Source organism: Mus pahari, chromosome 2 (assembly GCF_900095145.1).
Source record: "Mus pahari chromosome 2, PAHARI_EIJ_v1.1, whole genome shotgun sequence".
Classification (NCBI taxonomy): Eukaryota; Metazoa; Chordata; class Mammalia; order Rodentia; family Muridae; genus Mus; species Mus pahari.
The window spans coordinates 58,734,532-58,759,533 of record NC_034591.1 but is presented as its reverse complement, the minus strand read 5'-3'; the positions used below and the strand labels follow the sequence as shown (position 1 = coordinate 58,759,533).

The window sequence follows — 25,002 nt, the reverse complement described above, 5'->3', positions numbered from 1 at the left end:
ATCTTAAAAATTTTTTTAAGGGCTGGTGAGATGGCTCAGTGGGTAAGAGCACCCGACTGCTTTTCCAAAGGTCCGGAGTTCAAATCCCAGCAACCACATGGTGGCTCATAACCATCCGTAATAAGATCTGACGCCCTCTTCTGGAGTGTCTACAGTGTACTTACATATAATAAATAAATAAATCTTTAAAAATAAGAAAAAGAAATAAAATTTAAAAAAATTTTTTTTAAATTTCATTTGTTTATTTTGTGTGTATTAGTGAGGGCATGTGCATGCCACGGCACATATGTAGATACGTCAGAGGACAAGTTCTGGGGTCCACTTTCTCCTTCCACCGCTGGGTCTTGGGGATTGAACTCAGGTGGTCTGAATTATATCTGCTGAGCTACCTTGCAGACTCTAAAAATAAATCTTAGAAAAATAATACTGCAGTAGTAAAATTTCTCTTTAATATTCTGAAGTAGGCGATCTAACCCGTGCTGTAAGCCACAAGCAGATGATGTGCGTAACCCCAAACTCTGCTGTGTTCATCTGTAGTCAAGACTGCCTGCAACTCCAGCTCCAGGCAACGTCTGCTCTGGGAGGCTGGTTTTATCTCTCATATATATATAATTTATTTATTAAAAAAAATTCATGGGCTGGTGAGATGGCTCAGCAGGTAAGAGTACCCGACTGCTCTTCCAAAGGTCCTGAGTTCAAATCNCAGCGACCACATGGTGGCTCACAACCATCTGTAATGTGATCTGGCGCCTTCTTCTGGAGTGTCTGAAGACAGCTACAGTGTACTTACATATAATAAATAAATAAATCTTTAAAAAAAAAAAATTCATGTATGTATGCACCACATGCATGCCTGGTTCCAATGGAGGCCAGAAGAGGGCATCAGGTCTTCTGGTTGTGAGTCACATTGTGGATGCTGGGAACTGAACCTGGGTCCTCTGAAAGAGCAGCCGGTGTTTTCAATCACTGACCTATCTCTCCAGCTCAGGGAATTATTTTTAAAGTATATAAAACATGGCTTTCCTAGATGGAGGTGGACAGTTTCTCATTCATAGGGTATTTAATTCAGTCAGAATTTATTTCTTCCAAATGCCTGCATGTGCACACACTGCCTAGTGTCCTCACTGAAGACACGGTCCCCAGCAGCTCAGCATGTTGACTTAAGAGATGGGTAAATGAAGGAGCATCCTAATGGCCTAGGGTAGCCCCAGGCCCTTGTCAGAGCTGGCATTTCACACAGGAGCCCTGGTCTGGGATCACCCCTTGTCCTTCACCGCCGGGGTCAGGCAGTCACGGTGGTGGGTGCAGGGCATTGGGAGGTGGTTGACTGGTGTGAAGGACTAAGGTCGCAGCAGAGTGACTTGTCCTGTCATTCTGCAGATTTGGAGCAGCAACCATCTCTTTCCCAGCACAGAGGAAGCCACTCTCTTTCTTGGAACACTAGATACTGTTTTCCTGTTCTCCTATGCTGTGGTAAGTGTTAATATGTTGAACTTTGTTGTTTTTTTTAAATAACTGCTTAATTTTTTATATGTTAAAATTATATTAGTTTATATATGATTTTAATGTATAATCTATAAATTTATGTGTAAAATTATATTGTTTAAAAAATAACTTATATAAAATATTTTAATTTAAAATTTAAATCAAATATTTTATTATATTAATTAAATATGTATTAAAATTATTATTTTACATATAGTTTATATATAATTATATAAAAATTTAAATAAATTTTATAGTTTATATATAATTATATTGTTTTAATTTTTACATAACTAATTTTTTTAAAAAATATTTATTTATTTTATGTATGTTAGTAAACTGTAGCTGTCTTCAGACTCATCAGAAGAGGGCATCGGATCCTATTACAGAGCCATCGTGAGCCACCATGTGGTTGCTGGGAATTGAACTCAGGGCCTCTGAAAGAACAGTCAGGGCTCTTATCCACTGAGCCATCTCTCCAGACCCCAACTTTTCTTTTCTTTTCTTTCTTTGTTTTTTTTTTTTTTTTTTTTTTAATATTGTGGTGGTGAGAATCAAACTCAGAAACTCAGGGCTTGTACCTGGACATGTGTTCTTCCACTGCTGACCTCCCCTGTCCCCATCAGGCCTTTTATTATTTATTTATTTATTTATATTTTATTTATGTATATGAGTACACCCTGTAGCTGTACAGATGGTTGTGAGCCTTCTTGTGGTTGCTGGGATTTGAACTCAGGACCTTTGGAAGAGCAGTCAGTGCTCTTAACTGCTGAGCCATCTCTCTAGCCCCTTATCAGATCTTTTTTAAAAAATTAATTTTTTTTTCTTTTTCAATAAGGTCTGAGTTGCCCTGGCTGTCTTGGAGCTTACTGTATATGTAAACCAGGCTGGCCTCAAACTCACAGAAAATTTCCTGCTTCTGCCTCCCAAGTCCTGGGATTAAAGGCGTGCTCCACCATGTCCGGTAGATTTTTATTTTGTGTATATAGGCGTTTTGCCCACATTTATGTCTGTATACCATTTATGTGCCTGGTCTCTGTATCAGATCCCTGGAATCTGACCTGCAGATAGTTTTGAGCCACCATGCGCGTTTTGAGAGTCAGACCCTGAAAGAGCAGCCATTGCTGCTAACTGCTGAGCCATCTTTCCAGCCCCAAATTGGTTGTTTCTGTGGATCTGCCTTTCTTCATGTGACTTCCAGGCATTCTGCTTTCTGGAGCAACATAACCAGTTGATTTCATCATCTGAAAGACCTTTTCATTGCCCCCTTATTCACAAATGGCACAAGGCCCCTCATGGCATTTGTAGACCACCGAGGCTACTTTAATGCTTGTGTGCAGTGCTCGCAGTATGGAGGGACGAACACTTGTAATGTTTGTCATCTGAGGGTTCTGTGTCATTAAGACAGTCAGTGTATTAGAAATAGTTGGTCCTATGTCAACCGAAGTTTGAAGTCAAGACAGTTACTCATTTTATACATTTGTGGCAGAAATGTAAGGCGTGTTGCCCTTAAGGTCTGGACTGACTTCAGTGTTCAGTTCCTGCTGAGCACTGGGAAGACAGAGGAGATAGGCCACTTACGCCTCTCGTGGGGCATTCCCTCCCAGCCTTCCCATCCTCCACTTTGTGATGCCCTGAAACCCAAGGGGCACAGACCCGGAGTGCTGGCCTGTGCACATGTGCAGCACTTCTTAACTCCAAATGCAGGTGTTGCAGGGAGTCCTGTGCTGAGGACCACTGCCTAATCCAGCTCCTCTAGAAAATGGAACAATACTTGGGGGCTTTTTTTTTTTTTCCTGCAGAATGTTTGTAGTGTAATGTTATTTGTTGAAGCACTGACATTCATAGACAGATAATGTGCACATGTGAATAAGGGTTGACTTTTTTTTTCAGTCACCTGTCTAGCTTGCCTCATGTGTCATGCGTGCCCCCTGCGTAGACTGTTACTGTTTTTAGAGCTACCAACCGAAATGCGTTATTTTAGGGCCTCTTCATCAGCGGCATCATAGGGGACCGGCTGAATTTGCGATGGGTTCTGTCTTTCGGCATGTGCTCTTCTGCATTCGTGGTAAGTTGGAGGATTTTATAGTTATTGTAGTTATGACAGGGCTGGCCAGATGGCTTAGTTAAAGGAGCCAAGCTCAGCTGATGACCCGAGTTCAATCCTCTGCTCTCACTGTGGACAGAGAGACACTAGGCCCGAAGGTAGACCCTTCGCCTCCATGAGTGCACCCTGCATGTGTCTACCCCCACTCACACTTGCATATCACAAACATAACAATACACGTGAATGATATATAAAATTAAAAAATAAACAGTTAATGTTCTTTTGACCAGATGTTCTAGCATTTTAGGTAACCCTTCTCCGCCTTTATCTGGAGTGGAGGGGCGAGGCCAGTCTTCACGTCCTCCTCCTGTGTGTCTTCAGCTTAGGCAGGTCTTTTTTTACTTTTTTATTTTTGTTTTTGTTTTTTGAGACAGGGTCTCTTTGTATAGTCCTGGCTGTCTTGGAACTCACTCTGTAGACCAGGCTGGCTTTGAACTCAGAGATCCTCTTGCCTCTGCCTCCTGAGCACTGGGACTAAAGGTGTGCGCCACCACCGCCCGGCTTCAGGTGGCTCTTGTCCTTCCTTGATTCACACAGTCTGCGTAAACAGCAGAACGCTGGGGTCTCAGCAGCCTGCTCTCAGGCTGCCTAACAGCCACACTTGCTTGCCTACCTTCGCTGTAGACAGACTAACTAACTAACTAACTAACTACTTTCTGGTGCCCTAACCTGGCCACTCTTTTCTACCCAGTGCTTTTATTCTCCTTCCCTCCTATGGCCCTCATGCCATGGCCAGATGACACCCCTAGCTCTGCACCCCTTGAGCCAGTGAGAGTCCTGACTTCCTCCCCTGCTCTGACAGGAACCGTCTGTGGCCTCTTTGGTACCCTTGCTGTCTTCTCCCTTGGCCTGTGCTTATGCATGTCTGGCTTTCCAGAGTAGTACCACAGACCCTAGCCTGGGACAGCCTGGGATAGCCTGGGCTTGCCTCTTCCTCCTGTTTTCTGATCCAGATTCTACAGTGTTTCACCTTCCTCATTTACAGAGGGGTGTGCAGACCCCTCCACCCGCTGCTGTAGTGATCGTGTGTGTGTGTGTGTGTGTGTGTGAGAGTGTGTGTGTGTGTGTGTGTGTCTGTCTGTCTGTCTGTCTAAGGGTCATTTGGAATGGCACCTGCCATGTTAGGTGATGTGCAAGTCAGGATCCATATCAGAGTCATCATTATTGCTTACTGCCAGTTAGTAAGGGGTTCTTATTGATTGAATCAACTTCTAGACTTTAGTTAGGTTCTGATTTATTATAGTTTTTCAGTGTCTGACATTTACATTACAGGGGAAAAAAAACCCTTTTTTTCTTTCTTCCTTTTTTTTTTTTTTTTTTTTTTTTTTTTTTTTTTTTTTTTTTTTTTTTTTTTCGAGACAGGGTTTCTCTTTGCAGTCCTGGCTGTCCTCGAACTCAGAAATCCGCCTGCCTCTGCCTCCCAAGTGCTGGGATTAAAGGCGTGCGCCACCACTGCCCGGCGCCTGGCTTTTTCTTAAAGTTTTAGAAATTAAAGCAGTTTATTCATAAGCTGATTACCTGTACTTATTTATATGCATGCTTTTTTAATATTTAAAAACCCTTTAAGTATGTAGTGTTGTTTCTGCAAACAAGCATGGCTGACTTGTGGAAGACTCCTTCTTCTCCCAGCTGCTGGCAACCACTGACCATTTTTCTGTTCTTGCAGTTTTGCTTATTCTAGAATTTACAACTGAGATCTGACAGTATTTTACTCACCCACACCAAGACTTCTCAAAATAGGCTTCGACTGTGAATCAAAAGTCCTTTGAGCAAAATGCCTGGAAAAAAGCAGGCCCATGGTAGAAACTGCTGAATAATTCAGCAGATGACAGACAGGACTCACTTATGCGAGTGAACTTAATAGTTGCCGTAGCAACAGCTGGGCTCACCTGGGACTGCCCTGATGCCCAGTGCCTGGCTCCGTCCTGAGCAGACATGGACCTGTGGGTTCCTCTCCAGCCTTTTCTCTTGAGGCAGGGTCTCTCCCTGAACGGCGTCTCTCAAGCCTCAGCCATCTTTCTGTTTGCATCCCACACAGCTCTGGGTTGCAAGAGTACACATGACCACATTCAGGTTTTTCCATGGCTGCAGGGATTTGCCCTTGGGTCTTCATACTTACCTACTGAGCCTTCTCCCTGTTCCATGAATGCACTTTTTGTGTATCCGGGAAAGCAGTTGGGTGTATTGAAACATCTGTGTGGATGTCACATGTCCCTTTTCTCTTTCCTTCTCCCGAAGGTGTTTGTCTTTGGTACTCTTACGGAATGGCTGCACTTCTACAACAAGTGGTTCTACTGCGGCCTGTGGATTGTGAACGGCCTGCTGCAGTCCACTGGCTGGCCCTGTGTGGTTGCTGTGATGGGCAACTGGTTTGGGAAAGCTGGGTATGCTGTTTCCTCCCTCTGACTGCATTAGTGTGGGTCACTGAGTCTGGTCACGGTCTGCCGACTTGGGGGATAAAATCCCATGGTACAGCACTTGTCTAGTATGAATGAAGCAAAACAGAAAAGGGAAATGCCTTTACAATGCAATCGAAATAATATATTGGCAGAATAAAGCATAAGGCCTGCTGCAATATTATCAGAGTGCTCTTGAATGTTAGCTATCCTTCCACAAGACAGTTTACAGGTGAACGGTCACAGCATTACTGACTGTTCATGACCGGGCAGCTCCAGTTCAGCATCCTTCTCCCAGGCTGGCTGGGAAGATCATCAGCAGGCACCTTCCTTTATCCTGCAGGGTACACTATCCACATTCTTTTCAGTGGGCAGCTAGGTCCTGGCTTGCTGACCCACCTCCTCTGTGAGTTCTTGGTGGGTTTTAGTATTTTTATACTATTGGAGCTTTTCTTCTTTCGTTTTTGTTTTTGTTGAGGTGGGGTCTTGCAGTGTAGTGTTGGGTTCCTTGAACTTGCAGGAATCCTGCCCTAGCCTTTTAAGTGTGGGGATTAGCTGAGTAAGCCACCATACCTGGTTTCTTCAGTTCTTTTTCTTTGACCTGCCCTACAAGGAACCCAGGCCTTCACTACTGTAGTGCAATGTCCAGCCTCTAAATGAAAATTTAATATTACCATATCTCAGAACAATCTGGTTTTACTATTATGGCGTATTTTTAAAAAGTTTAAATAGAATGTTGATTTTTTTTTTTTTTTTTTGTAATGCACAAATGCACATCTTCCCCGTTACAGCCATTTTTTTTTTTCATTTTGACCTGCGTATAGAATCCCTCTGACACATTGTCTTTGGTTTTCCATTGTTCCCCTTAGCCGAGGAGTTGTCTTTGGTCTCTGGAGTGCCTGTGCTTCGGTGGGCAATATTTTGGGAGCATTCCTGGCTTCATCGGTTCTCCAGTATGGCTATGAGGTGGGTATTTCTTTCACAGCTTGTGTGTACACTTGTTCTTGCTAGTTCTCTAACCAAGAACTCCTCATCCCCTCTCCCCCTCCTCCCAAGTGCTAGGGTTAAGGCATGCACCACCAGGCCTGGCACGAGGCTTTGTGTTGTGGGCCACAGTGTGCCGTGTTACTGATAGAAGGAAGCTAGCTTGGTGTGCAGGGGCTTGGGCTGTGGGATGAACAGCAGTACTCGAGGACTTGATTCATAGCCCAGTATGCAAGAAGGGAAAGGGCAGAGAGCCATGGGTTCTGAGCAAGAGTGGGTGTGTGGGCAGGCCAGCTGCCAGTGTCCATTGTGGATGTGGAAGAGCCTCCGAAGGGACCTTCCATCTCCAGGTACACTGTCAACTAAAGTCCATGCCAGTGGGAGGAAACCTTTGAGATGGGGCTTGATCAATCTGATGTGCATTCAGCAGAGGCTGAATGGGGTGGGGTAGATTCCCGGCCAGCTCAGGTTTAAGTAAGCCCGTGCTTGTACCAAGAGGGGTAAAGACAGGTCATTCTCCTTTTGACCTTTGAGTCTTTGGGGAATATCGCCATGAGATGTTGCCAGTTGTTTGGATTGTTTTAACTGCTTTGAATTCCTGCGGCATCAAATGGCCAAGAAAGCCCTAGACGTCCATCCCGAGTATCCCTAGGAGTTGGACTGGAAGTGCAGCTCTCCTAGGAAATGGTGCCTAGAGCTGCTGACAGAGAGAGGCTGGGTGTCCTGCTGTGTGCAGTGCTGAGTGTCTGGAGAGCTGAGCAGCCCTTGTTCCGCCTTCCAGTGTTTCTATGTGTGTATGAAGCAAAGGAAGTCTGCCAATTATCCAAAATTCATGGAAGGTACAGTTTGAATGGAGGGTTTTGTTTTTTTTTTTTTTTAACCAGTAAATTATTTTTTATAGAAAAATAAATAACTAAGGGAGCCACAGAATGCCTCTACTGAGTATTTTCTAGCTTGGTAAGATTCAGGTTGGTAACCTGACGTGTCCTTGAGGTTGTGAGGCAATGACATGGCAGTTATCGGCAGTGTCTCAAGTTATAGTTGCCCTGACCAAGCTGTTCCACGTCCGGGAAGCATCAGCACCCGTGGGTGTGCTTACACACGCACAAACAAATGTTATCTACAGTTACTTCAGCATAGTTTGTAATAGCCAAAGATTGATGCTAAGGTCAGCTGAGGGGGAAGTATTTAAACTCTGCTGCACCCGTAGGAAGGTGCCCTGCAGCTGTGACGTAGAATCAGAAGTTCGGAACTGGAAGAGGCCAAGACACGGGGAAGATCTCACAGACGGCAAGCAGGCCAAGCACTGTGCCTTGAGATGCCATTTGGAGAAAGGGAGAATGAACATGGTCTCTCTAGCTTGTGAGGTTCCTAACCACGGTCTGTGGAGAACAGTAAATACAGCAGGGTTTACATGTGCGCAGTTGAGAGCCGGGGGTGGGGGGAGGATTTACTCCCCTCTTAATGCTTATTTTCTTAAGTAGGATGCTCGTTCAGAAGCCTAAATAATTAGGTCAGTCGCTCTTTCAGAGAATAAGTATTGTGGTCCAGGTAGAGGCCTGTCCCAGGCCTTCTCACACCTGTCACAGTTGAAGTGTACTAATTGGTGCACGTGTGAAGTTCACGCACCCCGGCGCTGCTCTTTAGGCTGGCTTCTGGAGCAGTGCTTGAATGTTGTCATTTACTCATTTAAAAATGCTGCCTCGTGGGCTGGTGAGATGGCTCAGAAGGTAAGAGCACTGACTGCCCTTCCAAAGGTCCTGAGTTCAAATCCCAGCAACCACATGGTGGCTCACAACCATCCACAATGAGAACCGATGCCTCTGGTGTGTCTGAAAACAGCTACAGTGTACTTACATATAACAATAAATAAATCTTTAAAAAAAAATAAACTCATCATTTAAACTTAAAAAAAAAAAAAAAATTAAAAAATGCTGCCTCGTAAGCCAGGCGTGATGGCGCACGCCTTTAATCTCAGCACTTGGGAGGCGGAGGCAGGCGGATTTCTGAGTTCGAGGCCAGCCTGGTCTACAAAGTGAGTTCCAGGACAGCCAGGGCTACACAGAGAAACCCTGTCTCGAAAAACAAAACAAAACAAAAAAAATGCTGCCTCGTTTTCCATATCAATCAGCTGGCTGTCCAGCCTGACCATCGAGTCCTTCCTCCTGACATCTGTCATCCTCCATGGCAGTTGTCTTCCCTGTAGTCTTGGGCAGAAGCCTCACCTAAGCTTGTAGAGAACGCCACATCTCATCCCCAGCCCTCAGCCCGTGCTGCTGCTGTGCCTTGGAAGATAATTTTTTTCACTGTTCCCTTAACACCATCTTGCTGTGTCAGCCTCCTTTAGCTGGCGCTTCCTTTTGGATCCTGTGTACTTCTTTCTTTTCTTTTTAATGTTTATTTATTTATTTTGTGTATGTGGATACACTGTAGCTGTCTTCAGACACACCAGAAGAGGGCATCAGATTACAGGTGGTTGTGAGCCACCTTGTGGTTGCTGGGAATTGACCTCAGGACCTGTGGAAGGGCAGTCAGTGCTCTTAACCGCTGAGCCATCTCTCCAGCCACGATCCTGCATATTTCTTACTAGGTTCTTGTTTATTTAGCTGCATGCCACCTTTTCACACTGTTTTGGGTATTGTTTGATCCCCTTGACTGGATTTAATGTCTTCAAAGGCAGATACTTTTTGTAGGAGTGTGGATAATGAAAAGAATGAGATTTGGGGGGAATATCCTGATTTTCTAATCCTAACAGTGCTGCTTAGTATCCAGGTGACTCTCAGTGGTTGTCTGTGAGTCTCGCCATGTCCTTAGATAATGCAATGGGAAGTCACATGGAGGACGCTTGACACAGTGCCCAGCCTGGAAGCCCAAAGCACTGGGGTTCTTCCAGTCTCCCTGCCTCTCTGTCCCCACCCCTCCCCTTGTGTGTCTGTAATGATCATAGCTGTGATGACCACCTCTATAAGAGCCACCTCTCCTCTCCTCCAGTACGCCTTTCTGGTGACCGCATCTGTGCAGTTGGCTGGTGGGATCGTCATCTTCTTTGGACTTCTAGTGTCACCAGAAGAAATTGGTGAGGAGAAGCCGTCTCTTCCATTCGAAATATGTTACTGGTAGGAGCTGGGAAGTCCAAGGACAGGAAATGAAATTACACTCCTCTTTGGAAGTTAAAGGGGCAGTTTTGTCCTGTCCATACTGACCGTTACAGCCACATCTTACACCACTGCAGGGGCTGAGGGGCGCAGCTCGCCTTCTCTCGAGCGCAGGAAGCACTACATCTGCAGATGATTTGTGTGACTGAGACACTGGCTAAGAGTGTGACATCTTGAGACTGGATTCTTTTGCTTTATGAAAACGATTCAGTCTGCCCTTTTCCTATGGCTAACTGTGGGGGGTGCAAGTGAGGCCTCAGGAGCCGAGAAACATGCAGCTTGTCCTGAGTGAGTCGGCTATAGTTGGCCTTGGTCTCCTACAAAATGAAAATAAGGACAGTATCAACCTTGTGAGTGCTGATGTATGCAAAGCCTCGGAAGGCCAGGCACACAGGCTGTGTCTGTACATGGTTGCTGTTAATGCTCTCCTAGGTCTCCCAAGCATCGAGGCAGAGGAGAGCTCGGAAGAAGATTCACAGAGGCCACTCATCGACGGTGCTGAAAATGAAGATGACTATGAGCCTAACTATTCGATCCAGGAGGACAGGGCTGTTGTCCAAGTGAAGGCCATAAGCTTTCATCAGGCTTGCTGCCTTCCTGGAGTCATCCCGGTAAGGACTCCCTTGTTTCCTTCCACAGCTGGCCAGGCGTGGAACCTTCAGTAGTGCTCTGCTGGGTGGGGAGCACGCTGCCTTCCGTTTGCTGATGCAGTCCGAGATGGTTTTGTAGCATCTTGTCAGCTTCCCCGGTAGCCATGGAAACCCTGTCACATAGAGAAGCTTCAGACAGCATGGCTTGGGTGGGCATGTCCAGACGTGACTCGTGAACATGCTGATACTGATCCATCATGCAACTACCAAGGCACAGTTAACAAGGTTTTAAATATTTTGATCTCTCAGATTTACCTGGATCAAGAGGGGTTTTGAATGGTGAATTTGTGAATTCTGATCATTCTGGGGAGTAGGGAGTTGCCCACTCCTAGGACAGAGTACACAAGGATTTCTTGGTAATTCATCCCAGCATTTCCACAACCCTTGCAGTCTGGGTCAGCTCTGTCTGAGCGGAGCCCCTCCTGCTGCTGCAATCTGTCTGTCCTCATGTTTTGTGTGCCCTATCACTGGAGTGGAAGTTAAGAGGCCTAGGTTGTGTTTGCAGCTTGCCCAGTAACTTTCGGTGAGACCTGGATAAGTCACCCACCCCATCCTTGTGCCTCAGTGCCAGGGGATGGAGATGGCACCCACCTTGCCTGGAGCACTGTGGTTGACCAAGCATCTGTTTTCATGATGCAGGCCTGTAGCCATCCTACTCTGCCCCTCCTAGCTCTCGTCTTCCCTCTGCCTCTCTGCTAAAAACTAACCCTTCCAACAGGTCGTCAGTCAAGTGTAACGCTCTCTAATTCCTGAATCCAAAGACGGTGATGGGCGACAGGGAGACTCAGTTCTTTTAGGCCTGTTCTTATGAAGATAGTGCCTTTGGGTTATTAAAATATTTTGCTGGCAGTTGTTCTGGTTGAGACAGAACTTGGATTTGTTGTGGCTAAACAAGAAACTTACTTGCTGGCTCCTTTGTACTCCTAAGCCATTGTTCTCTGGCACAGGCGGGGTGGAGAGGAAGTCTAGCTAAGCCTTTGTCTTCGTAGCAGGCTTCTGGGCTGAGAGCTGTGGTGGTCCAGGTTTGGCTCTCTACGGGACGCCTGCTACCCTGCCTTCCTGGGAAGCTCTTTCAAACCCAGTGGCACCTGGGAAATCACTGGGGTGGGGGCGGGGGTGGGGGTGGGGGTGGGGGTGCAGGAGTTCTAGCCAGGCACCCTTTGAAGTCCGCCCTCTTCCTCTGCCTTCCCTTTGATGCTAATAGTCAGGGTTTCCTGGTAATAATGTATGTGTTGAGTACAGGAGTCTCAGCCATCACCCACTTAAGGCAGCTCTTTCAGAAGAGAGCCAGAGGCCAGTGGAAACCATAGCTCTTTCTTTTTGGCCCACCAGAAAGGCTCTTTTCTGTGGGATGTGGTCCACAGGTAGATGTCTTTCTGTCTGTGACTGAGTCACTTACTCTCCATAGTTTGCAGGAGAGAACGAAGGAAGTCTGGCTGCTGGCAAGATGAGCTGAGGTTTGCTAGGCCATTTGCCTGTGGCTGATGCTGGTGGGTAGCATGAACGCCAGGGACCTGTTGTCTAAATAAAGAAACATGGGTACAGTGTGCACTGCTTTCTGGGTTTCTAACACTGCCTTGCTTATACCAGAGAAATGATAGAAGAAGAAACTGGTGGTAGTTAAGAAAAAGCTGTGCATAATCCATCCATCCATCCTTCCTTCCTTCCTTCCTTCCTTCCTTCCTTCCTTCCTTCCTTCCTTCCTTCCTTCCCTTCCTCCCTCCCTCCCTCCCTCCCTCACTCCTTCCCTCCCTCCCTCCCTCCCTCTCCCCCCTCCCTTTTGGAAACCAGTAGAAGTAAAGAAAGAGGGCTTCTAGGCAAGGTTAGGGAGGACCCCAAGGCTGTGCTGTATGCTGCTTGTTGATGCTTGCGTTTCTCCTGCAGTACTCACTGGCCTACGCCTGCCTGAAGCTAGTGAACTACTCCTTTTTCTTCTGGCTGCCCTTTTATCTGAGTAACAACTTCGGGTGGAAGGAAGCCGAAGCCGACAAGCTGTCCATTTGGTACGACGTCGGAGGCATCATAGGTACGCATGTGTGCCTCTCCTTCTGCGTGGTTAGTCGCCTGCCGTCTTTCAGAGTTAGGAAATCTCATTTGAAGTTTTATTGCTTGCTCCGCAGCCGACTTTCCCAACCCGTCCTGCTGGTAAACACGCAGCTTCTGTGAGAACAAAAAGTCCAAAGGAAGAAGGCCAGCTTGAGACTGACAGGCTGTGGTTTATAGGGGCTGTCTTCTCTTAGTCTGTGGGTGATGGATCAGTTCCTTTGTCCTGGGAACGCTTGGAAATCTCTTTAACTGCAGCGCCTTTGTGTGCTAACACGGATGGCTTGGCTTTGAAGCTGATTTTGTGAGAGATTCAAGATGGAGTAGGAATGTGTTCATTTTGGCTTCCTCCCACTGTCCCGCTATCTCCAGCCAAGGAAGCAAACATAGTACCACCGTAGTATGTAGATTGTCAGGTACCAGAGGAAGGGCAAATAGAAAGGACTTCCCTTTCCTTTCTTGTCTGTGTTTGCATTCACCTTGCTGGATACAACAAATTTATTTTATTTTCCAGATTAGGGATTGAACCCTGGGCTAGGAAATGTACTATAACCCTAGTTCTATAACAGATTTTTAACAGTGACTTTATGTTGTAGCCAGAAATAAAAACGAGGAAATAGTAAACCCTTAAGCAAGACCAACAGATTATACACTATGACCCCACCTTAGCATCTCTGTCTGTGATGTTTACACATAGAGTTACAGTAAAGCCAAGTTACCCTGAACACACGAATTGCACAGTAGGCCCTTAGGTGTCACCCTGCTACTATATTTGAACTTGGCTATTGGTAGGTAGTCTTAGGTCCAGAGCCAAAGGTAATGTAGACACCCTGGGACCTGATCATACTTCTGTATCCTCCACAGTTAAAGTCATCTCGGTGCAGAGGGAAAGAAGTGGGTTTGGAGCGACAGCTCAGGGGCTCTGTTGGTAGCTAATGAGGCCTCTTCTTTAAACTAGCTGTGGAGGCTGAGCCTCACTAGATCACACTAGGCAGTCCGGCTGTTTTCAAGTTTGGGCTCATTCTTCAGGGGAACTGCAAGGGCAGGCTCACTTGATTCAGGTCATCATGCTTTAAGTTCAAATGAGGAGATCCAGGGGAATCAGTTCGTTTTTTATTTGGTAGGGAATGTGGTAAATATGACTATAGTAGTTTTCTTTTTCTTACTTTGTGGTGTCCTGTCCATGGGCAGTCACTGTGGTGGGGACACTTGGGAGAACCAGCTGTATCTTTGGCCCCCGAGGGGCTTGCCTCAGACGGCTGAGCTCAGCCACAACTGCTTTCCACTGACTGTGTTCTTTGTGCTTGCAGGTGGGACTCTGCAAGGCTTCATCTCTGACTTACTGCAGAAGAGAGCGCCTGTGCTGGCCCTCAGCCTCTTCCTGGCCATTGGGTCCCTTGTTGGATATAGTCGTGAGTATTCGTTGTAATTGCATTCATTCCTGATCTCTTGAAGGTAGGCACTCGCCCAGAGTTGGTGACCAGCCATGGAGAGATCTGTGATTAGCTCTGAGTGCCTGGGAACTGTCATCACATGGTTTTATTTGTGTGGGGAGGAAACCGTCATCTTCCTTGCTTTGTGAACCTGTTTAAAAGCTTGCTTGGGAGTGTATTGCTTTGTTTGAGGGGTGGCTCCAGAGGGACAGCATTAGAGCCAATAAAACCATAAAAGGACGCAAGGTTTCTAAAGCGGGAGGATGGTAATTAGTAGGTCTTGGGGTATGTGTGTGTTCTAAGGCCTTAGAGTCTCTGGCTTTTAGGCATCTCATTAGCTTGAGCAGTAGCCAGAGGCAGACAGGACAAAAGCTGGAAGGGGCCCCAGAGTCTGCCTTTGTTGTCTCTGGAGGGAGGGAGACACATGCAACTGCTTTTCAAGTCACTGTGGTGTGTGTCTTCTCTCACAGGCTCTCCAAACAATAAGTCCATCAATGCGCTTCTGATGACCATTACAGGTATGGTCGACCCTTCTGTCCACTGCACCGCCCTCTGGGAGCTCAGAGAAAGCTGTCTCCCACAGATGGACTGACACTAAACCTTCGCTATGTAGACCTCAAGTGATAGGAAGATAAATGTCTCCTTTGCCAGCTTCTCCTCTCTGCTCATGGGTAACTTCCTCAACCCTCTGGGACAGAAGCTGTCCCTGTGGACAAACCTAAAAATTTGGTTTGTTGTTCCAGGTCTGTTAGCTTGTTTTCTCTCATGCCAAACTGGGTCAGTATTTTCTTGAGCACTATATAAAATAGTTGGATATAATTAGGAAATATGATATATATATATATATATATATATATATATATATATTTAATTCAGCAAGATGTGTGGCTCTGATTCCAGTAACATGACTGAGTTTACCAGAGCCAAGCCATGCCCAACAAACAGAGGGCTGTGCCTTACAAGAGCCGTGGCAGACAAAATCCTGTTTGTCCCCTTTGATACAGCACTGCCTCATCCCTCTCTTTCCAGTGTGTTGGTTGTCTCGGGTGGATTGATGTTTGGGGGACATAATTGTGCTGTATTGGACCCTAACAAGCTGCTGCCATTTGTTGATGAGTTCATGCCTACTGCATTGAAAAGGCCGACTGCTCTCGCTGGGACGTAACACTAGAGTGTCATATCACTGGAGAAGGGATTTCAGAGGAGCAGATTCAGTTAGTCTGAAAGTACTATCTAGAAGCACTTCCTTTAGTTTCTGTTTCTCACCAACACGTTGGTTAAGACATTGGCATATTTCATCAGTGGTTATATTTTAACATGAACCTGTTCTCTTTATGGCTTCAGGGTTTTTTATCGGCGGACCATCCAATATGGTTAGCTCTGCTATTTCCGCAGACTTGGGTCGCCAAGAGCTGATCCAAGGAAGCAGCGAGGCTCTGGCGACTGTCACTGGGATCGTGGATGGAACAGGGAGTATTGGTGCTGCTGTGGGCCAGGTGAGAAGAGCGTGTGCTTGTTGACTCCCACGGCAGGTGGCGCTCTTGTGCTGTGGACAGCTGTACAGGAAGCCCTAGGTTTTCAGCCTCTGAGAGGTGGGACCTGAGATGGAAGGCATCCCACATGGCCAAGGATTGGGTAGCTAACTCTGAGTACAGTCTGTTTTCTCCATGTCCAGACATTTATGACTGGTCCCGGAGGTTGGCTGTAGGGGCCCTGTAGCAAACTCATCTGGGATGCAGGACCCTGGAGGTCTACAGACATGCTGACTTGGAACCTGTGGACCTGTATATTCCTACGAGGATGCTGGAGAGCCCCTAGGTTAGGCTTGCCCTACTGAAGTAGTCAGGATGACTTAAGTTTACTGGTTTGCTTGATTACTGGGGTGAATCACTGCTGGCTAGTGCCTGTGGTCAGTGAGGGAGCAAGCATTGAGGGGCAGTAGCCCACCCAGATGTTATCCAGCCAGGTAGCGGGTGTTTATCAGTGTCTGATCACTGCAGAAATGCAGGCTCTATGAGGGCAGCATCGTGACCCGGTTGTCTGTGTCACCCCCCTGCACGGCTCCCACCCTCACCCCGTAGCCCTCCCTCATCGCTCCTGGCACATGGGAGACATTCTGGTTCCAAAGCACTGTACAATAGTTGACATGCTTAGGATATTTGACTGTATAATTAAAGGCGATATCTATAAATTTAACAAGGGTAGGAGGACTTCCTCAGCATGCTCTGGGGTGGAACTCAAGCATTCATTCAGAAGGTTTCATGTCTGAGGGTAGGTGGACAGTCGTCTTGCTTTATGCATTTATGTGTCTATATGTGTGTGCATGCCACGTGGCAGATGTGTGGCAGTCAGGACAACCTGTCAGAATCTGTTTTCTTCCCACTGTGTGGGTCCTAGGGCTTGGACTCAGGACGTCAGGCTTGATGACAAGGGTCTTTCCCCTCGGCCATCTTTCCAGACCCATCATATTGAGTATTTTAAATTGTTCCTTCCTAATACATTTTACTTTGAATTTTCTTTTTTCTTTTTTGAGGACAGTTTCTCACGTAGCCCAGGCTGCGCTTGAGTCCCTGACCCACCTTTCACGTGCTGGGATCTACCACAGTGTTACCACACTGGCTACATGTGTCAGTGTTCAGACCCCAACTGTAAGCCTGGTGGCAAGTGTCCTTGTCCCCTGGGCCAGCTCTCCAGGACTCTTAGTATGTTTGGACACATATTCCTGGATGAGATCAAATTGCGTTATCAACTACGGAGAAATGAGTAGAAGCATCTAATGTCTCCATTGAAACTTGAACATTTATCCGCTTACTGTAGAAACAGCACAGATGTCCAGCAGCTGCTGAATGCATGCATAAGCAGGATGTGGCAGATCCATACAGTGGAGGATTATCCATCAGTTAGAAGTTGTGACAAAGGCTTAGAAGAGGCCACAGTGTAGAGGAACCTCAAAAATATGCTATTGAAAGAAGCCAGCCATGGGAGACACAGTGTGTCTTCATTCATAGGAAATGTCTAAAATTGGTAAATTTATAAGAAAAAAAAAAAAAGACTGGATCTGGGGTGCCTCGGGAGTGACTGCCAGTGGGCTGGCTGCTTGCGGAGTTGGTCATAACATTGCTAAATGGCATTAGTGATTGGCTGCATCAATTCAGATCCCCTAAAAACTGTTATGCTCTGCCCTTGTAGTGGATGTGTCTTTATGTTATCCAAACTGCACAATGCAAGATGATTTTAAAGGGCTGCTGAGATGGCTCAGTGGGAAAAGGTATTTGCCAACAATCCTGACCACCTAAGCTTGATTCCTCGGTCATCACATTGTAGAATGAGAGAACTGAATTCTGCAGGTTGTCCTTTGACCTCCAGGTATATACACAATGAGTAAGAAAACAGTGTTAGGTGGTGGTGGCTTAGGCCTTTAATCCAAGCACTGGGGCTGATCCCTTGAGTTCCAGGACAGCTAGGCTACACAGAGGAACCCTGTCTTAAAAAAAACAAACAAAAAAAAAGACGAAAAATATCCCTGTGGTTGTTTGAATGATAAATATTTTTTAAAGGTAGAGTTACAGTTACTGTTTGCAAGGCTACTATGTTCCCGAAGCTGTGATGGGTGCTGAGAGTTTTGTGGGTAGGGAGCTTGCTCTACCATTAATCCAGGCTGACCTTGACCTCAGGCTGACCTTGATCTTCCTGCCTTGTTCTCACAGGGGCCGGCCATCCCAGGTGCACTGCTGCACCCAGTTGGACTTGAGCTCTCTGTTTATCTGATAGGACCTAGGCCAGGTTACTAAGTGTTTTTGCTTTCATTTTCCCCAGCACACAGTTCAGTAATGGTGTGGTCAAAGGATGTGGCTTCTCTCATCTGTGGTCAGGTGATTGCCAGGACCAATGTCAAGACTGTTTAGCAGGGGAAAGTCATCTCTTAGCAGTGGAATGGAGGAACGAGATATCCCCATGAAAAAAAATGTAATTAAATCCTTATTTTATACTCTACAGCAATGACCTCCAAGTGGATTAAAGATCTAACTCGAAGAGCTAAAATTATGAAATTCTTAGAAGAAAACGTAGAAAACATAGGTCAAATTTTGATTAGAAAATAGATATAAATGGCTAACATAAATGCATGTGAAGATTCTCAGTGGCTTTAGTAGAGAATACAGATCATAGCCACACTGATATCTGACTTCATTCCTAGTGAGGATCACTGTAATAAAAAGCAGAACATAGGGACTGGAGAGATACTCAGCGGGAAAGAGAACTGGGGCTGCTCTTCCAGAGGACACAGGTTCATTCCCAGCACCCTCATGATGGCTCACAACTGACTGTAACTCTAGTTCCAGAGGATCCAATGCCCTTTTCTGACCTCCATGGGACCAGGCACTCATGTGGTTCACATCAGTGTGTCTAGGCAAAATCAGAGCCATACATGGTGGTGTGAACATAAACAAAATGGTGCAGAAAATATGGGTATCTTCCCCCAAAAATTAAATGTGCAATTATTATGTGACCTAGGTTTATTTCCCCTTCTCCCTGACTGAAAACAAGGACTAATATATTTATATGCTGGTGCTTATTACAGTATTACTCATAGTAGATAAAAGATAGAGACAGGTATTCAACAGATGAATGGATTTAAAAAAAGTGATATGTGTGTTCAGTGGAATCCTATTCAGCTATTAAAAGGAGTGAGATGCTATTGCATGCTCACTGTGCGGTTGAACCTTGAAAATTTTTCTACATGAATGATTAGTAAGCCAGCCGGGGGGGGGGGGATATTTACATGAAGTATCTACAATAGGCAAATTTACAGCTTCAGAAAGTAAATTAGAAGTTGCAAGTCAGGTGTAATCTCAGCACTTGGAAGACTAGAGCAAGAGGATGTTACAAGTTCAAGGCTGTCCTAGACTACGTAATGAGTTCAAGACCAGCCTGGGCTACAGAGTGAGACCCTGACTTTGGGGAGAAGAAAACAGCAAGATAGAACTTGCCCGTGGGTAGGGCTGTGGGTACTGTGATTTACAGGGCTTGTGTTATGGGTAAAAAGACTTGGGAAATAAACAACTGTTGTGGTTATACATCATTGTGAATGTAATTGGGGTTGCTGGCCTGTGAGGTTAAAAATGGTTAAAATGGGGGCAGAGCACTCACTGGGCAGTCAAGAGGACGAGGATGGCTGGGACCTGGTGGGTTCCAGCCTAGCTGAGAAAACATGGGTCCTGTGTCCTCAAAGGGGACCTCAGGAATAGGCAGCGGGGTGGAGGAGGACTCCTAATGCCCTGTTCCAGCTTTAGCACTTGGGCACACTCTCCTATGCCTGTGCATGTGCATGTATGTGAGCACACACACATGCATTAAAAAAGCATAAAGGCCAACTTTACATTAGGTAGTCTTATAATAAAGGGGAGATAAAGCTGAGCCAAGTGCTCTTAGCTTCTCTTCTGTAATTGAAAGTAAAGGGAAAGAGCTAGGTTGTGGAATGTTGGTAACATAGTAACCCTGTGAACAGAGAGTGTGGTTGAAAGTGAAGTAACCCTGTGAACAGATAGTGTGACTAAGAGTGAGCCGGGCATTTGAGGCCACATCGTTTATATATCAACTTCCAGGCTGATCAGGCCTACATAGTAAGACTGTGCCTCAGAAACACTTAAAAAGGAAAGAGAAGTGAGCTTCAGGGGGCACAGCTTGTTTCTGAAATCATCAGCTCCAGGATGAAGAGTGAGCAAGAGGGCAAAAGATACTGAAAACAGACCTCAGAGCACCCAGCTTCCCCTTCCACCCTCTCCCACCCCCTGACTGACTGTGAGTTCAAGACCAGCCTGGGCATGCTGCAACCCTGTGTAGAACTCTACAAATGACAAGCTGTTATTGGAACCCCAGCTCCTGATTTTCCAAAGTAGTCCCGTCTAATCTCCTTTCAGGCTGCCTTATCTGGTTTCTTTATATTTTATGTGCCCGAGTGCTTTGCCCTCATGGATGTGTGTGCACCGAGCGATGTCTGGTGCCTTCAGAGGTCAGGAGAGGGTGTGGGTTCCCTGAGCTGGACTGACAGGTGGTTATGACTAAGAACAGCTAGTGCTTTAACTGCAAGCCCTGCTCGTTTGCTTGCTTGCTTATTTTTGTTTGTTTTGTTTTGTTGTTTTGACTCAGAGTCTTATTTAGCCTAGGCTGGCCTCAAAGTGCCTGTGCAGTAGAGGATAGCCTTGAACTTTTGATCCTCAAGTGCTAGGTCACAGGCATGCACCACCATGTTCAGTCTATGTAATGTTGGGGATCAAACCCGGGGCCGTGAATGTTAACAAAGCACTCTGTCGGCAGCCATGTCCCCAGCCCTTACTTGGTTAATATATAAAGAATTTATTATGATTTCCTTTTCTCCTTTTTAGTATCTGGTGTCTTTGATCCAGGACAACTTAGGATGGATGTGGGTTTTCTACTTTTTTATTCTCATGGTAAGTGCATTTTTTTTTTGTTTTGTTTTTGATTTTTTCCTTTAACCATTTTTCTTATTTAATTTAGAACATTCGATTTCATCACTACTTGAAACCAACACAATTGCTGATTGCTTTAAAAGACTAGTGTGAAAAGTAACATTTGATTATGCTGACAAGACTTATTAATCAGCGTGCTGCTCTGCGCTGCTGACTGGCTGCTACATAGGACTTGAGCATTCTGAAGCAGAGCAGTAGTGTTACAGAGAAGAGATGTCTAATCACCAGGGTCCTGTGCATGTCCAAGCGAGGACACTGCAGGGCAAGCTGCTCAGATGAGATTTTGTGCTTTATAAGAAAGAGTGAGTTAGGCCCTGTCTTTAAAATGCTGCTTCCTGTTGAGACATGGGACATACTCTTTTATATTGTTGGTGGGACAGTGTTCAAGACAGGTCAGCCAAGCTCACCTGGGGATGACCTTGCTCTTGAAACTAGGCATCCTAATTGGCCACTGTCTAAGTCTGGGCAGTTGTCCTCTAGCCTCTTCAGTAGGCCAACAGGAACAAGTTTGGGGGACTCTCTTCTCCAGCTTCTAATGACTCAGATTTGATGACACACACACCTGTGATGCCAGCACTTAGGAGGCAGAGGCAGGAGGATTGTGAGTTCAGGGCCAGCCTCTTTAACAAAAAGTCCAGTTGTTTCCAGGATCCATTTGTGGGCTAGGATTGCAGCATATTTGAGGCCCAGAGTTCAGTCCCCAGCTCCGCAGAACAAAGAGGAGACGGCTCAGTAACCTGAGCTTGCTACCCAGAACCTCTATAAAGAGCAAGATGTGATGATGGCACACTTCTGTGATCCCAGAGCTACTGCAAGAAGGCAGAAACAGGAAAGTCACCCAGAAGCCTACAGATCAGCCAACCTGTAGGAACAGCAGCAGAAATGAGAGATCCTGCCTCAGCTGGCGGTAGGCAAGCTCTACCCGCCTCAAGTTGTCCTCTGACCTCCATACGTGCTGTGGCACCTACACACACATGTCTGCACATGTGTACCTGTACACGTGTGCACACTCACGCTCTTCCTCCTCCCTCCTCACACACGTACACATATGCACGCATGCACATGCACACACAGAGAGTAAATAGTAAAAATAAATATAAAGGCTCGTAAAGGCCTGCTAAGTAGAACAAAGGGACTATTGCAACAAAAACCAGATCTGGTGTAAGAACCCCGACGTTCATCTCTAGTGACTTGCTTTGCCTGTGGAAGTGGCACACTTGAGTTATATTTTCACAGCTGTGTGACATTATGTTGTTCTAACTATAATTTTCTAATTCACTGAAGACAGAAAGTTTTATTTATTTCTGTGAAGTCAAAATGAATGTCTTTGCTCAAATCCGTTTGCTAATGCTCAAATCATGACTCTTTAAGAAAAGTAAGTTGTTCATTTTAAAAACTTTTTTCTCTTCACAGACAAGTTGTACAATTCTGTTTATCTCGCCATTAATAGTGAGGGAAGTATTCTCTCTTGTGCAAAGGAGACAAGCTCACACACTTAATGAATGACGGGTTCCCACAGGAGAGAACGGACTGGGAAGCTTATGAGGGCCCATAGGCCTTCAGTTCACTCGTGTGGAGTTCTCTAAACACTAATGGAGCCTCGGCTTGTCAGGCATCCTACAACACTGCCAGCTACTCCAGACACTGGCAAGTAAGGGGCGAATTATTTTTGTACACTACAGCAGTTACTGGAGACTTTTACTACGTTTGTGAATGACTGAAAGGAAAAAGAGCTGGCCAGCATCTTTGTTGGGCTCGTCAGCTTATCCCTCTAACCTTAGAGACTGGTTTTGGTCCTGGACCCTTGTTCTTCAGCCTTAATCAAGAGCTAAGTGATTAGGAGGCACAATCATGTTGTATTGATGAGAAGACTGTGGTACAGTGCTCTGATACCCCATTTGCAGAGAGTGGATCACCATTAAGGCATCAGAGCAGAGCTGAGTCCAGATGATGCTACAGGCCTGCCGTGGACAGAGCACACCTTTACCAAGGTGGAAAGATCACACTGTGCTATGGCTGGGTCACTCTGTGGCTTCTGGATTCCTCGTCCTCTCTAGAATGGCTGTTGGCTTGTTCTCCTCCAACTTCACTCACACTTGACTGACTCCTAGGAGCAGTCTTCTGATGGTGGACTATTAAGTTATTTCAGACATTCCAGTATGGATCTTTCAACCCCACGTTCATAGTCTGGGAACGACAAGACCCTCTGAGAAGCTGTTCTATGTAGCCTTATTGTTGGAAGATTGGTCTATGTCGCAGCCGCAGCCGGGTTCCTGGAGTTCCCTCAGCAGAAGACCAGGCATAGAGAAAAGACAAAGGCTCTTTGTCCTGGGGGTGTGAAGTGTATGTATTGAATCATGTTAGTGGATTGTTAGGGCCTGAGGCCTGCCCTTTAGATTGTAGCGTGTATGTCTTCAAGCCTATGAATTCTATAAGAATTAATTCTTAAAGGTCATTCTGTACATACATTTTAAATTATGTAAACAAACTAGGAGGAAAATGTACAATTTTGAGGGACACCTAATTCACGTTGGGTTAGGAAATATTCTTTCACCTCTTGCTTTATGCTCCAAAGTATGTATTGATGAACTTGCAGGAATACTACAGGTTTCTGACCATTTTCCTGTTCAGTCACTGACATAAAGGGAAACACAAAACACAGGAAGGGAGGGGAACAGACCCCAGCTTTTGTAATAAACGTCCAGGGTGGTTTGGTTACTTAATCCCTGCTTAAGCTTGACATTGCCTCTCACTTTCCCTTTCTGTGGTGCTGGGGTCCTGCACATGCCCAGTGTGTCTCCCACTGCCCAGCACTCCAGCCCAGCCCTACAATTAACTACAATGGTGCCTTGAATTCCCCAACACTGCTTGTCACTGGAAGCAGACAGCTCACCGCCTTGCCAGGTGGAGCTGCTCCCCTGCCCTGTCCTGGGATGCCTCATTCCCATTAGAGGGAGCACCTTCTCCCTCTGAGGCAGACTGCTCAGTGGTGCCTGCGGATGACACCTATTTACTGGTGAGCCTCTCGTCGGCAGGCATGTGGCTCAGAGGTTCATCCCCATCAGTGGGTTGCGTCTTCAGGTTCTGATATCAGCCTGTGCCTTCTTTTCCAGTTTAGTCTCTCTGAATCTGAGTATGTTCTTGATCTACTTCTGCCCACCTGTGAAGGAAGTAACTTTAACGAACGACTAGGCGTTCGCCTCATTTTATTATTAAATGTTTCCCTGGAAGAAAGGGTCAGAGCTGGGGACCTGGCTGAGTGGGTGAAGTGCTTGCTTTGAAAGCATGGATGCCTGAGTTTGGATTCTCAGTCCCCATGTACACATCTGGGTGCAGCAGCACACACCTGGAATCCCAGTGCTCGGGAGCCATTGGAGACAGGTCTAGCTGAACTAGGTCCAGAGAGCCTGTCTCAGAAGAGAGTGAGGGGCTCGAGGGGTGGCTTGGTGGCTCTAGAGTACTGACTGCTCTCCCAGAGGACCCAGATTCAGTTCCCAGAACCCACACGATAGCTCACAACCATCTACATACCTTCAGTCTCAAGGGATACTGCACCCCCTTCTGACCTTCACAGGCACCACATGCACATGATACACTTAAATACTTAAGGCAAAGCACAAATACACATAAATACTACTTAAAAGGGGGAGGGGGTGTGATAGAGGAAGATACCCAGTGTTGACCCCTGGTCTCCATGTGATCATGTACCCACACACCTATGCACATGTGCTAACATATATCAAAAAATAGCAGAAAATGGACTAAAAATTAATTTGGGGGAAAAAAAATGAAGGAGGCTTTTACACACTGAAATAAAGAATGACTGGATGGGAAACACTTTGCCCTTAAGTGTGTCCTGTTCCGGAATCCGACAATAGTAGTTACATATTCCTTAAGTCAGAACTTAGGAAAAGAAAGAAAACCCCTTCCTGACAGGTTGAAGGCCCAGAGTGTGGCGAGGTGAGTCATCTTCCTGGCACTGCAGGTGCTACCCAGGGCCTCTGCTTGCTAAACGGGTGCTCTCCTGGTAATCCTGGGCGGTGTGGAATTAAATGACCCTTCTGCCTCTGCCTCTCGAGTGCTGGGGTGACACACAGGCCACCACGCCCAGCTGCAAAAGCCTTCACTTGTACTGACTAGTTTTTCTGACTAACATCCTGTTTTTCTTTCCTGTTGCCTTCCTGGCTCTACCCGCAACTTTCCCCTCAGCAGCTGAGCTAGGTAACCACGCTTGCCAGGACTGGCTCGCTCTGCGCCTGCC

At 46.1% G+C, this 25,002-nt stretch overlaps 1 protein-coding gene across 3 annotated transcripts in view; it reads left to right on the top strand.

The window, feature by feature from the left end:
• Slc37a3 (solute carrier family 37 member 3) overlaps nucleotides 1-24,684 on the top strand; it is a 41,634-nt gene extending 16,950 nt beyond the window's left edge. For 2 of the 3 annotated variants that reach the window (XM_021190395.2, XM_029535459.1), the window contains exons 5-16: nucleotides 1,381-1,473; nucleotides 3,470-3,553; nucleotides 5,831-5,976; nucleotides 6,858-6,954; nucleotides 9,964-10,048; nucleotides 10,560-10,738; nucleotides 12,662-12,803; nucleotides 14,131-14,232; nucleotides 14,724-14,771; nucleotides 15,598-15,749; nucleotides 20,637-20,702; nucleotides 22,155-24,684. In XM_021190395.2, the coding sequence (XP_021046054.1) occupies nucleotides 1,381-1,473; nucleotides 3,470-3,553; nucleotides 5,831-5,976; nucleotides 6,858-6,954; nucleotides 9,964-10,048; nucleotides 10,560-10,738; nucleotides 12,662-12,803; nucleotides 14,131-14,232; nucleotides 14,724-14,771; nucleotides 15,598-15,749; nucleotides 20,637-20,702; nucleotides 22,155-22,247 (1,287 nt within the window). In that variant the 3' untranslated portion in view covers nucleotides 22,248-24,684. The remainder of the gene's footprint in view (nucleotides 1-1,380; nucleotides 1,474-3,469; nucleotides 3,554-5,830; nucleotides 5,977-6,857; nucleotides 6,955-9,963; nucleotides 10,049-10,559; nucleotides 10,739-12,661; nucleotides 12,804-14,130; nucleotides 14,233-14,723; nucleotides 14,772-15,597; nucleotides 15,750-20,636; nucleotides 20,703-22,154) is intronic. The other variant, XM_021190393.2, reaches the window with a different exon arrangement.
• Nucleotides 24,685-25,002: the final 318 nt, after the last annotated feature.